This window comes from Bubalus kerabau, chromosome 6 (genome assembly GCF_029407905.1).
Source record: "Bubalus kerabau isolate K-KA32 ecotype Philippines breed swamp buffalo chromosome 6, PCC_UOA_SB_1v2, whole genome shotgun sequence".
In the NCBI taxonomy this organism is placed as follows: Eukaryota; Metazoa; Chordata; class Mammalia; order Artiodactyla; family Bovidae; genus Bubalus; species Bubalus kerabau.
In genome coordinates this window covers 101,076,176-101,091,021 of record NC_073629.1, presented here as the reverse complement: position 1 = coordinate 101,091,021, position 14,846 = coordinate 101,076,176, and the positions used below count along the sequence as shown (strand labels likewise).

General features: G+C 39.3%; 1 protein-coding gene across 11 annotated transcripts in view; it reads right to left on the bottom strand.

Annotated features, from left to right (window-relative positions):
* Positions 1-14,846, bottom strand: part of GPBP1L1 (GC-rich promoter binding protein 1 like 1) — a 75,814-nt gene that overhangs the window by 30,934 nt on the left and 30,034 nt on the right. For 10 of the 11 annotated variants that reach the window (XM_055586026.1, XM_055586027.1, XM_055586024.1 and 7 more), the window contains 4 exons: positions 5,304-6,311; positions 4,059-4,173; positions 1,603-1,732; positions 927-1,213 (listed from right to left, as the gene is read on the bottom strand). In XM_055586026.1, the coding sequence (XP_055442001.1) occupies positions 927-1,213; positions 1,603-1,732; positions 4,059-4,118 (477 nt within the window). In that variant the 5' untranslated portion in view covers positions 4,119-4,173; positions 5,304-6,311. Of the gene's footprint in view, positions 1-926; positions 1,214-1,602; positions 1,733-4,058; positions 4,174-5,303; positions 6,312-7,277; positions 7,634-14,846 lie in introns of those variants that run through there. The other variant, XM_055586030.1, reaches the window with a different exon arrangement.

Below are 14,846 nucleotides of genomic sequence, written 5' to 3'. Positions count from 1 at the left end.
AAAGGATGGGCACCTTGAAATAGAAATATCAATAAGTAACATTTAAATTAAGAGCCCTCAGACCATTTGCTAGACTTGGGAGAGGAGGGGCTGAATGCCTAAATTTTACTCTCTAGTTGGCTTTGATAACATGAAATGGGTGTTATAAAAATGACTAGCTTATCTAATGTGCTACTTAAAAATAATGAGCTGCACTAATAGGATTTTGCTTCTAGTCATGTGGCTTCTGGGCACTTGGAATGTGTTATCTATATTAAGATGCAGTATAATTATAAAACACACAAAGAATTTTGCAGACCTAGTATAACAAAGAATGTAATTATTTGAAGATAATGACTACAGGTTAAAATAATAATAATGATTTGGATATATTTGGTTAAATAAAATATATTATTTTATTTTTAATATATTATTATTTTATTTTAAATATATTATTTAAAATATTTTAAAGGTGCACAAAAACTACTTTTGGCTTAGAGGTCAAAAGGCATATAATTCAACACACAGTAGCATATATAGGCAACAGGTAAAATATTCCTAACTGTGTGTTTCTAAACTTATCACAACTGTCTATATAAGCAAGCAATATGAGAGGAAAAAAATCCCTCTTATGATAGTTGGATAAAGACAATTTAACAGTTTTCCATAAATATATCTGAATATTGAATCTTATAAAACTTAAAGAAAACTCAGGATTTCTTTCAAGTTCCAAAGGCATAAAGATGAAAAAATATTAAGATTTGCTAAAAATTATACAGGAATTTTGGTCCTCATCTTCATATTAATCAACTCTTTCCTAAAAACAATAAAAGTCTAAATGTAGGACTCCCTTTTATTTATTTCTTCAAATGTTCTCATTATTAACAGGGTTGTATATATAAGAATCATTTTAGATTTCAACTGCAGAACTAAACCTTTATACTTACAAAGTCTTCCTCTTCGAACTGCAACTTTTCCACCTTATCTTCTTTCTTCTCTTCCCTAATATCTGTAGGTGGCTTTTCCTGAAAGGCACAGCCTTTCCGGGAATGGAAGCTGCCATTCCAATGGCGATGGTTTCCTGTGCCACCCCCACTACGCTGGCTCATGCCATCATGACCTCGTGAAGAGCCATGCCAACCAGATAGGTTCCCTGTGATTCCAGCATATGCTCCCTTAGAGACACCAGAGTCCACAGAATCATGGCGGAACAGGGAGGGCTGGTGCCAAGAATCTAAAAAAATAAGGAAAAGTAACACATTAGTGTGTTTGCTTTCTGGAAATTCAGAAACAAGTGGGCCATATGCTTCCTGATCTAATTTACGGTATTGCCAAAGCCCTTCAGGGGACTTCTAAATAAAAAATTAAGTCCACACACACAAAAAATCACAAGATACATCCTTTTGTTTTAATGTAATTTCTGTATGAGTTCTTTAACTGAATAAATGACTTAAGAGAACCTAAGAATGTTAGAAAGCCAATATAGCTGAGTAATGACTACTGGACGATCTAATTGAGTATTATGTTTACAAAAGATCATTATTTCAAGGTTATGGACATGTACCCTCAGCCTGGGCTTCCTCTGAGTAGCTTAAATAGTCATGGAAGTTGGGTATGTCTTACCTCCTGTCGTTCGAAGAGGTCCATTGTTGAAAAAGCCATCAGAGGAATTATGTCTACGACGGCTTACTCCAAATCTACCATCTCCTCGGGGTAGATGCTCTCCGTGTTTTTCGAAAGTCGCTGTAGGTGACTAAGATGATAATAAAGTATAGAGAAGCAAACAGATAAGTACGTATCAATCTCTTTCATTATCTTTGGTTTTGCATCAGGCTTCTAGAAAACAAGTAATATTGGTGGCAGAAATCTCCATTTTGAACACTTGGGACATAGTTAAGGGCAATAGTTCTCTGAGTTAGAGAAGTCCTACATTTCCTATTTAATCACTGATTGAATTAACAGGCTACTTCAATTACTTGCATGGCGAGAGGTGGGGGAGGAATCAGTCAATATCCAGAAGAACAAGCTCCAAAACTTACACTTAAAAATGTTGTTAATCTTGAAAGGAAAAGAAAGAAGCTTACGTTTAAAATAATTCTAAATAGCTTATTTGTGTAAATTACTCTCGAATTGGAGAGAAAGGAACAGTTTAAATACCACCATGGCATGCCATTAACAATCACACAAAAGTTTTTATAGTTTTATAAAACACTTATTTCCATTGTTTAATACTCATAACAAGATTACAATTTGACATCATCCCCATTTTATTTACACATGAGGAAGGAGGTCAGAGAGAATAAGTCTCTGAGGTTACACAACTAAAATAAAACATTTTGAGAAACACTATTATGTCCTTTCCTATTCCAAACAGTTGTATTCTATGACAGTCTTTTTCTCAAATAATAGAAAACCAAAGTTTAAAAATCCATGAAATGTACGGTTTACAGGCCCATCACTCCCAACATTTGATAAGTGCTTATAGGAGAACTACAGGTTGTGTTAGAGAAATCTTTACATCTATTTCCTTATTATTAATATCTTCACTTACACTTGGTATTGTCAGATTTTATTTAGCCATTCAAGTGGGTTGCAAGGGCTTCCCTAGTAGTTCAGCTGGTGAAGAACCTGCCTGCAGTGCTGGAGACCCTAGTTCGATTCCTGGGTCATGAAGATCTCCTGGAGAAGGGATAGGTTACCCACTCCAGTATTCTTGGGCTTCCCTGATGGCTCAGCTTGGTAAAGAAACCGCCTGCACTGTGGGAGACCTGGGTTTGATCCTTGGGTTGGAAAGATGCCCTGGAGAAGGGAACAGCAACCCATTCCAGTATTCTGGCCTGGAGAATTCCATGGACTGTATAGTCTGTAGGGTCGCAAAGAGTCAGACACGACTGAGAGGTTTTTACTTTCTTTCAGTGGGTTACAAAGATTTCTCCTTTCCTCCGAAAGTTTACTGGGTTTTAATTCTTCAATTTAGGTTATAATACACTTCAAGTTAATTTTTATTTATGATATAAAGTCAAGGATGAGGCTCTCCCTCCTATTCCTCCATAAATATCCAGTCCTAAAGCAACTTGTTAAAAAGGATTATCACTTCTGCATTGAATTACCTTGGTACTTTAGTAAAAAATCAACTGACTAAATAAACAGGACTATTTTTGAATTTTCTATTCTATTCCATCACTTCACAAGTCTATGCTAATACCACACAAATTTGCTTGCTATAGCCTTAATGGAAATATTTATTAATAAATTATATTTCCTAATTCTTTTTACCAAGTTCATGGTGCTAAATCAATTGTTCTTTGCAGGTATAAGATCTGCCTACTTTTAAACACTTTCCTAGATCCCATACCTAATCTCTCAGGTCCACCACCTCCAACCCTTGAGGCGGATTATGTCAATTATGAGATGGCTGCGAATTTCACAAGCGCAATTCAAACTGAAATTTAGAGCAAAGGGTTGTGGGTCTAGACAGAGCAGGAACATCTTCCCCAAAATACATGTTTAAAAAAATGTTTTTTTTTTTCTGAGACTAGCTATCAACTTTGTCCCTCCTCTATTAGGTGGCAAAATGGGAAGTATTTTTATTAGCTTCCCAAAGGTTTCCTTTATCAAGAATATATTCCATTTGTCTTTATCCTTAATGCAAACATTTTCTCCAAAAATCAGTAAGCAGACAATTGTCTCTGAAACAGAATTTCTAGAATTTCTATTCTTTTTCCTCGTCAACTACTTTAGACATATGTACATTCATTCTGAAGATCCATTTCCCCCCAAACCGAAGTGTTCTGCAGCTAACACAGGAAGTCTTAAGTGTGTCACAGGATGAGAAAAGCTTAACATGTAATGAAATAAACAGGACACTTGGGTACACACTGACTTGAACTGCCTAAGTGTTTATACCCTATTTGTATCCTAAAAGTAAGATAAAAGAAAGATAAGTTTATGAAAACATATCTAAAATTCTCAGACAAGACTGAATATACACACAAAAAAACTAGATTGTAAAACAGAGGCTATAAGACAAGGATGCAAAGAATTGGTATTGAGATAGTTACTAGAATGAAGAACAGTACCTTAGCTGACTGTGGTGTTGAGAAATTTAGCCAAGCAGGAACAAAGTCATGCTGCGCCATTTAGGTCCAGTGTCTCTTTTCAACAAGGTGAGGCATCCAACCTCATGGCCAGGATCTGAAAATGAGAAAATTGAAATCATTTATTCTTGGAAGAACCTGGTATCAAGTAAAGGAGTCTGTGACTTCTTTAAGGCTGCCCTTTTACAGAAAGACTTGCTCTCTGAGCCTTTCTAGTCATCTGGCCTCATACATCAGAGAAGTTCTAAACAAAAACAATAGTCTGTGAATATATAACCATGAATATTCAACACAGATAGAGAAAGTGGGACATTGCCCTGAAGGTTATATGACAGAAGCTAATGAATTCTTGGGTTATAGCAGAAGAACCTTAAGAATAAACAACTACTCATAACTATAGATATATGCTATGCCAGGTATATGCTGTTGCTGCTGCTGCTGCTAAGTCGCTTCAGTTGTGTCCGACTCTGTGCAACCCCATCGACGGCAGCCCACCAGGCTCCCCCATCCCTGGGATTCTCCAGGCAAGAACACTGGAGTGGGTTGCCATTTCCTTCTCCAATGCATGAAAGTGAAAAGTGACAGTGAAGTCACCCAGTTGTGTCCGACTCTTAGCAATCCCGTGGACTGTAGCTCACCTCCATGAGGACTGAAGGCTCCTCCATCCATGGGATTTTCCAGGCAAGAGTACTGGAGTGGGGTGCCAATGCCTTCTCCGCAGGTATATGCTAAGTTGCTTCAAACACTGCTGACACTTTGTGACCCCATGAACTACAGCCCACCAGGTTCCTCTGTCCATGGGATTCTCCAGGCAAGAATACTGGAGTGGGTTGCCATTTCCTTCTCCAGGAGATCTTCCTGACCCAGGGATCAAACCCATGGTCTCTTATGTCTCCTGCATTGGCAGGAGGGTTCTTTACCACTAGCACCACCTGGGAAGCCCCAAATTATAGATACTTATAAAAAAAAGATTAATCTGCTTCAGGTAACTTCAGGCAAAAGCAGTAGAAAAAAATCTTCCTAGAGAAGGAAGTTACAACTTCTTGCAAGTTTTTCTGTTAGTTCACATTAACTTCTAATCAGAATCAATTTTCCTGAGAGATCTGTTGGTGTCTCCAAACTATCTCACTGATAGTCTCCAGAATACATCAGAAAAGAGTAGGTATTTTCCGTGAAACATATGCATACACAGTCTTCTTCCAAAGTTAGACATAGGAGGATACTTACCCCAGAGTATAACCTCTGTGGTCCTGCTTCCTGAACTTCTTGAGTTGCCAGCTGGATTTCCACAAGGTTCTCTTGCTAAAAGGGTACTTAATTAGGCTGGCCAGCAGAATGCCTTACGATGAAGCAGAAAGAATCCAGGCTCTGTGTGGATCAATCTCTCAGTCCCCTCAATTGCTCATCTTAAACTATCTAGTTCCTGACACGCTTCCCAAAGGGGAAGGGGAAAGGGGAAGGGGGAGGGGAACATAAAAAGTATTTGTTACATTTAAAAAATGGGGGGAAGGGGAAAGAGCTATATCAATGTTCACCTCATTCAACTTCCTTGAGTGATGGCACTATGATGTTGCTTAAATAGATAATACATGGACATTTGCACAGTGAATGCAAATACTGTTCATAACAAGGTCATAGCTTAGAAAGACAGAATGACTTTTGTTTGGTCAAATAATGTCACTGAAGTGACAGATCAAAAATAAAACACTGACGAGCTATAAAAGATCTTCTGAGTAGTCAACTCTAATAGCAAAACATCCACATTACAAAGCCCTTAATTTATAAATCTCATTATTCTTACACAGCTGGTAAAAATAGCCTGCAGGTATGAGTTTATATTTGTCTTATCCTTCAAAATCTAATGACATAAGAAAGCTTGTTAAAAAAAAACAAAACAGGAACTTGATATGCTTTTCCCTCCAAGAATAGCAGCTTTCAAGGCAAATTTCTTGGTATAAAGCTCTCAAATGTTTCTATTTCTTTGGTCTTCACTATTTATAAATTCACAGCAAAATTAAAACAAGTAGAAAGGCAGGGCTTAAGAACAGTCATGGAGAAAGCTCCAAAGTGAGGTTTTCTTCTCTTCAGTTTTCTGTATTTCACTCGTTCTGCCCGTTCCCAAAGACTAAATGGAGTTAATGGAAGGTAATAAGAATCTTCTGCTTCAGCGGAGAAGTCACTTTGGATCCATTTTCATTGTTATTCAATCATTTAAAAGGCCACAGGAATCTATCACTATAAATGAAAAAACAAAATAACATATCACAAGAGGCAAAATTACTATATATAATTGCTAAAATGAGACATGGTCAAATGATGGACCTAGGAGACAAAGGTCTAGGAGACAAAACTCAAGTCCAATTTAAACATTAATTTAATGTACTACCACCTATAGCAACAACATAACTGGCTAAAATTTTTTTAAGGATTTTAAAAGGATTTTAGAAAAGTGAAGTGGGAAAAAACCCTACCTTTAAAATAACCATTTCTCCAATTAGCTATCAAATGTAATTCAGAAATGCAAATTAGAGTCAGTTAGATTTAGACTTTCCCTCATACTTGGAACAGCTTGCCCTAAGTGGTCAAAGAGGCATAACTAACTGGTTTATTACACAGTCATCAACTATTTATTTAGTACTAACCACGGCTAGATGCTTAAAAACAAGACATCCGTCATAGCATTCCTCATGTATTGACGTATTTTTAGATACCTACTTATCAATTAAGAGACTTAAGTGCTTATTCTCTGACGTAAGATATGCAGTAAGAGATGACATAAATATTTCTTTGGCAAATTCCTAACATACTTCCAAGGGCTAGAACATTTTCTGATATAAGAGAATGCTTGCATCTGTGGGCAATTCTGGTCTACACTGGTAAATACTAGTTTATAGAATATTTCTCATATAATCAATTCCTGTTTAAAGAAATACTAAATTCAGAACAGTAAATACCTCTGTGGGGAAACAATGGGAAAGGAATCAAAAAAAGGTTCTGGGGAGCTTTATCTATCTATAATACATTATTAATTGAATGATGGGCATTCACTTGTTCTCTACACTTTTTATATCTTTATAATACATATATGTGTAACATCAACCACACAGAATACACACATGTAATAATTTTAAAAAGTGACCTTATTAATATGTAAAAGAAGTCTCAATAAGTTCCAAAGAATAAAAGTCTATGTTCTCTTACTATGTTAAAATCAGGAAACAATTTCCTCTTCAGTTCCCACTCTCCTTCCCCTTCCTGAAGAAATACTGTACAAAGCCATTAGGAGCGGTCAGACGAAGTAAAAGCAGCAAAGGGGGAGGCTCCAGAGGCCAGAGCAAGGTACTGGGGCACAATCAGGATGTGAGGGTGTCCACAGAGGGAGGAAGGATACTGAAATGTGTGTACGGCAGCAGTCCTGCACAGGTTGTTGGATCTCATTAGGTGAGTGTGCCAGTACAGTCCAATGCAGAGTATTGGAACCTCAAGAGGAATAACGAGGATTTCCTGGCAAAGGGACATGGCCAAGTGGGTTGCAGGCTTCCATGCAGCAATGTGCCTTCCACAGTTGTTACAACTCTGACGCGATTAGGGAGAAATACATATAAGGGAGGAGGTGATAAATGCAGGTTGGTTACATACCAGGATTTGATCAAAAAGTAAAAAATATTAGGGAAAAATGGGAGTCAGATTTCTTACTATGAGAGAAGTGATACAATGATAAAGAACCTTTCAAAATCTTTAAGTAGAAGAAAAACCACTATGAATAAATTTGCACTATAACAGCTAGAGCAATACTTAATAAAAAATAAGCTTTAAAAACTTATTTTTTTTAAGAAGATTAAACAAACAACTTCATTGCTTTTTTTTCATGATGGGAAAGGAGCAATAAAAAAAATCTAAAGAAACACAGAAACATAAGGTCAGAAAAAATCAGAATGATTTTTTAAAACAATAATTCTTTTGAAACAGATTAATAATAATTGTTTAAGACAGAATGAAAAAGAGGAAATAAACACAACAGATAAATAAAATATGAGTAGGGACTTCCATGGTGGTCTAGTGGTTAAGAATCCACTTTGCACTATAGGGGATGTGAATTTGATCCCTGGTTGGGGAACTAAAACTCCACGAGATGAGGAGCACTAAGGCCACACCACACACTCCAGTATTCTTGCCTGGAAAATTCCATGGACAGAGGACAAGGAATAGTTAGTTCAAGGACAGTAATAATAATCTCTTGATATTGGTTCTGTGGTCCAGCCTAGAGATTTTGAAAATCAGAACTGATTGCAATTCACAACCTGGGGAAAACTTGATTTTTTTTTTTGAAAACCAGTTTTTAATATAAACAAATTAAAAGCCAAGTCACAAAATACTTAGGAAGAAGTAAAATAAACTGAACTACATAACTGATGGGATACGGGAGTAAAAGAGAAATAAAAGTTCATACTCTGATTTCTAGCAAGGGTAACTTCGGAAAAAACTACCACATCACTGACTGATACAGGGAGTAAAAGCTAACTGGCTACTGTTCCTCCAGTATAATTCAGGTGTTTTTTTAAAAAATAAATTTATTTTTGACTGTACTGGGTCTTTGTTGCTGTGCACAGGCTTTCTCTATTTGTGGTTAGCTGAGGTTATTCTCAAATTTGGAAAACTCAGCAGTGTCCACAGGACTGGAAAAGGTCAGTTTTCATTCCAGTCCCAAAGAAAGGCAATGCCAAAGAATGCTCAAACTACCGCACAATTGCACTCATCTCACACGCTTGTAAAGTAATGCTCAAAATTCTCCAAGCCAGGCTTCAGCAATACGTGAACCGTGAACTTCCAAATGTTCAAGCTGGTTTTAGAAAAGGCAGAGGAACCAGAGATCAAATTGCCAACATCCGCTGGATCATGGAAAAAGCAAGAGAGTTCCAGAAAAACATCTATTTCTGCTTTACTGACTATGCCAAAGCCTTTGACTGTGTGGATCACAATAAACTGGAAAATTCTGAGAGAGATGGGAATACAAGACCACCTGACCTGCCTCTTGAGAAACCTATATGCAGGTCAGGAAGCAACAGTTAGAACTGGACATGGAACAACAGACTGGTTCCAAATAGGAAAAGGAGTACGTCAAGGCTGTATATTGTCACCCTGCTTCTTTAACTTATATGCAGAGTACATCATGAGAAATGCTGGACTGGAAGAAGCACAAGCTGGAATCAAGATTGCTGGAGAAATATCAATAACCTCAGATATGCAGATGATACCACCCTTATGGCAGAAAGTGAAGAGGAACTCAAAAGCCTCTTGATGAAAGTGAAAATGGAGAGTGGAAAAGTTGGCTTAAAGCTCAACATTCAGAAAACAAAGATCACGGCATCCGGTCCCATCACTTCATGGCAAATAGATGGGGAAACAGTGGAAACAGTGTCAGACTTCAGTTTTTTGGGGCTCCAAACTCACTGCAGATGGTGACTGCAGCCACAAAATTGAAAGACGCTTACTCCTTGGAAGGAAAGTTATGACCAACCTAGATAGCATATTCAAAAGCAGAGACATTACTTTGCCAACAAAGGTCCGTCTAGTCAAGGCTATGGTTTTTCCTGGGGTCATGTATGGATGTGAGAGTTGGCCTGTGAAGAAGGCTGAGCGCCGAAGAGTTGATGCTTTTGAACTGTGGTGTTGGAGAAGACTCTTGAGGGTCCCTTGGAGTGCAAGGAGATCCAACCAGTCCATTCTGAAGGAGATCAGCCCTGGGATTTCTTTGGAAGGAATGATGCTAAAGCTGAAACCCCAGTACTTTGGCCACCTCATGCGAAGAGTTGACTCACTGGAAAAGACTGATGCTGGGAGGGTTTGGGGGCAGGAGGAGAAGGGGACGACAGAGGATGAGATGTCTGGATGGCATCACTGACTCAATGGACGCGAGTCTGAGTGAACTCCGGGAGATGGTGATGGACAGGGAGGCCTGGCGTGCTGTGATTCATGGGGTCGCAAAGAGTCGGACACGACTGAGCGACTGAACTGAACTGAAGTGAACTGAGGCTATTCTAGTTGCAGTGCACAGGCTTCTCTTGTTGCGGAGCACAGATCTAGGTGCGTGGACTTAGTTGCCCTGTAGCATGTGGGATCTTCTTGGACCAGGGATTGAACTTGTGTCTCCTATACTGACAGGCAGATTCTTTAGCACAGGACCACCAGGAAAGCCTCAGGACTGTTTTTACGTAGGTCTATACCTGCAGTGAAACAATCCTATGACAAACCTAGACAGTGTTTTAAAAAACAGAAACATCACTTCGCTGACAAAGATCCATATAATCAGAGCTATGGTTTTCTAGTAGTCATGTATGGGTGTGAGAGCTGGAGCATACAGAAGGCTGAGTGCCAAAGAATTGATGCTTTTGAACTGCAGTGCTGGAGACACTTGGACAGCAAGGAGATCCAACCAGCCCATCCTAAAGGAAATCAGTCCTGAATATTCATTGGAAGGACTGAAGCTGAAGCTCCAATACTTTGGCCACCTGATGAGAAAAACTGACTCACTGGAAAAAACCCTGATGCTGAGAAAGATTGAGGGCAAGAGCAGAAGAGAGTGACAGAGGATGAAATAGCTGAATGGCATCACTAACTCAACGGACATGCGTCTGAACAAACTCCAGGAGACAGTGATGGACAGGGAAGTCTGGTGTGCTGCAGGCTATGGGGTTGCAAAGATATGACTTAGCGACTGAACAACAACAGTATCTATAATACCTAATACATGATGACAATGTCCCTGTAACAGTTTCTTATGGAAAAATATAAAATCAAGTTTCCATCTAAAATAACATAATCAACTATTTGTTGCACCCTTTCTGTTGTAAGAATTTTGGTTTAAATCACAGAGAACCAGAAATTCAAGGCAGGAAGATGGATCATCTATTAGGTTATAAAACTGAAGGAAAGGAAGACACGAAGGAAAGAAACATTTTCCTTCGTTATAGACACGAAGGAAAATGCCTCAGTTTTAAACACAAATATTTCCCTTTAACAAAGCACACTAGGCACATTCTAACTGACACACATTATTTTTTCAGTCAGTGTTCAACCCCAAATTACTCTAGTAGAGTTTCAGCTGAGGCAGTGACTGTAGAGGGAATATTAACTGGTGATGCTTTGCTACTGGTGTGAAAGTTCTAAATTTGTTATATGTCCCATAACTACGTACTGACCATCTCCAACATACTAGGCCATCAAGCTATCAAAGTGTGGTCTGTGCATGCACATGTACAGCATGTGGTGGTGAGAAGATGAATGACAAGTGGGAAATGAAGAGGACAGATAAAGGAAAAAGAAATCCCTGTTTTAGAAGCAAAAGACTAAAATGTCAATAATGGTTTCACTAGGATGGTGTAACTGCAAGCATTTTGGTTCACGTTTGTAGTAAAATGTTTTTGTAATGAAATGTCTTTACTCTGGTTATGCCTCCTGGGGCTGTGGCTATTTTTATAACAACTAATTTGTGCAACTTTAGCTGAACTACTGAGAAATTCTTAGAAGGAAAAATACATCACTCAAAACTTTTGGGGTGGTTATCAAGACTTAAAAAATTTTTTTTTTTTTTTTTAAGACTTAAAAAATTTAAATATGAGATGTCAAGTATGTAGTCTGGATCTCAGAGAGGTCTGTTCTGGAGAGAGAATTCTGGGAATTATTAGTGTTTGGTGAAAGTGAAAGTTGCTCAGTTGTGTCCGACTCGTTGCAATCCCATGGACTATACAGTCCATGGAATTCTCCAGGCCAGAATACTGGAGAAGGTAGCCTTTCCCTTCTCCAGGGCATCTTCCTAATCCAGGGATCGAACTCAGGTCTCCTGCATTGCAGGCGGATTCTTTACCAGCTGAGTCACAAGGGAAGCCCAGCGTTTGGTAGTGCTTGGTAGATGATGTTTAAAATCAGAAGAAGAGATGAGATCTAAGGAGACTATAAAGATTTATGTAAAAGTCTCAAGTCTCCAAGTGCTATCTATTCCACTCCTTAGTTTCCATTTCTGTTTGTCACTCTAGGTTACAGTTACTCTTCCATTAAAAACCTGGTTTCAGGGACTTCTTTGGCAGTCCAGTGGTTAAGATTCCACATTCCAAGGCAGGGGGCATAGGAATGATTCCTAGTTGTATGTCCCATAGCAGAGCCAAAACAAACAAACAAACAAAAACTGGTTTCACAGGCACTACTAGACTCTTCAGCCCTCTATCTCAGCCTCTACTCTTGGCTGCTAGATTTCTCTTCCACAGTCCAGGTTCAAATTATACTACCCTGCTCAGAAGTTTTACGGCTTCCTACCAACTACATAATAGGGTTTAAGTTTCCTGGTCTGATAGTCGACACATAAGCCTTTCAGGACTTCCCTGGTGCAACAGTGGATAAGAATCTGCCCGCCAATGCAGGGAACACGGGTTTCATCCCAGGTCTGGTAAGATTCCACATGCTGTGGAGCAACTAAGCCCCCTAGCCACAGCCACTGAAGCCTGCACACTGCAATTACTAAAGCCCGCAGGCTTATAAGCCTGTGCTCCGCAACAAAAGAAACCATTGCAATGAGAAGAAGCCTATGTACTGGAACAAAGAGTAGCCCCAGCTCACTGCAACTAGAGAAAATCTGGGCAAAGCAACAAAAGACCCAGTGTAGCCAAAAAAAAAAAAAATAAATACATATTTTTAAAAGAAGAAGAAAAGAAATAAGCCTTTCCCCATAAGTAAACTCTCTGTCTAAAATCTTCAAGGTAAGTTAATTGTGCCTTCTAGGGCACTCAACACTTCCTCATTCCAGTTCAGTTCAGTCGCTCAGTCGTGTCCAACTCTTTGCGACCCCATGAATCGCAGCACGCCAGGCCTCCCTGTCCATCACCAACTCCCGGAGTTCACTCAGACTCACGTCCATCGAGTCAGTGATGCCATCCAGACATCTCATCCTCTGTCGTCCCCTTCTCCTCCTGCCCCCAAACCCTCCCAGCATCAGTCTTTTCCAGTGAGTCAACTCTTCGCATGAGGTGGCCAAAGTACTGGGGTTTCAGCTTTAGCATCATTCCTTCCAAAGAAATCCCAGGGCTGATCTCCTTCAGAATGGACTGGTTGGATCTCCTTGCACTCCAAGGGACCCTCAAGAGTCTTCTCCAACACCACAGTTCAAAAGCATCAACTCTTCGGCGCTCAGCCTTCTTCACAGGCCAACTCTCACATCCATACATGACCACAGGAAAAACCATAGCCTTGACTAGACGGACCTTTGTTGGCAAAGTAATGTCTCTGCTTTTTAATATGCTATCTAGATTGGTCATAACTTTCCTTCCAAGGACTAAGCGTCTTTCAATTTTGTGGCTGCAGTCACCATCTGCAGTGAGTTTGGAGCCCCAAAAAATAAAGTCTGACACTGTTTCCACTGTTTCCCCATCTATTTCCCATGAAGTGATGGGACCGGATGCCACGATCTTCGTTTTCTGAATGTTGAGCTTTAAGCCAACTTTTTCACTCTCCATTTTCACTTTCATCAAGAGGCTTTTGAGTTCCTCTTCACTTTCTGCCATAAGGGTGGTATCATCTGCATATCTGAGGTTATTGATATTTCTCCAGCAATCTTGATTCCAGCTTGTGCTTCTTCCAGTCCAGCATTTCTCATGATGTACTCTGCATATAAGTTAAAGAAGCAGGGTGACAATATACAGCCTTGACGTACTCCTTTTCCTATTTGGAACCAGTCTGTTGTTCCATGTCCAGTTCTAACTGTTGCTTCCTGACCTGCATACAGATTTCTCAAGAGGCAGGTCAGGTGGTCTGGTATTCCCATCTCTTGAAGAATTTTCCACAGTTTATTGTGATTCGCACAGTCAAAGGCTTTGTCAATAAAGCAGAAATAGATGTTTTTCTGGAATTCTCTTGCTTTTTCCATGATCCAGCGGATGTTGGCAATTTGATCTCTGGTTCCTCTGCCTTTTCTAAAACCAGCTTGAACATTTGGAAGTTCACGGTTCACGTATTGCTGAAGCCTGGCTTGGAGAATTTTGAGCATTACTTTACTAGCATGTGAGATGAGTGCAATTGTGAGCATTCTTTGGCATTGCCTTTCTTTGGGACTGGAATGAAAACTGACCTTTTCCAGTCCTGTGGCCACTGCTGAGTTTTCCAAATTTGCTGGCATATTGAGTGCAGCACTTTCACAGCATCATCTTTCAGGATTTGAAATAGCTCAACTGGAATGCCATCACCTCCATTAGCTTTGTTCATAGTGATGCTTTCTAAGGCCAATTTGACTTCACATTCCAGGATGCCTGGCTCTAGGTCAGTGATCACACCATCGTGATTATCTGGGTTGTGAAGATCTTTTTTGTACAGTTCTTCTGTGTATTCTTGCCACCGCTTCTTGATATCTTCTGCTTCTGTTAGGTCCATACCATTTCTGTCCTTTATCGAGCCCATCTTTGCATGAAATGTTCCCTTGGTATCTCTAATTTTCTTGAAGAGATCTCTAGTCTTTCCCATTCTGTTGTTCTCCTCTATTTCTTTGCATGTTGACTCTAATTCCCAGAAGGCCAAAAAATTGTTGATTCTAGAAAGTCTTGTCCTGCCCTTCTTTGAAACTCACACAGCATCTAGCATGGTACCCTGCATGTAGTTAAGGATTCAAAGGTTTAATAAACTAATTTTTACAGATTATGACAAAGCAAGAATGCAGAGAAACTGGAACCCTCATACATTGCTGGTAGAAATATACAATGTTGCAGCTGCTGTGGGAAACAGTTGGTGGTT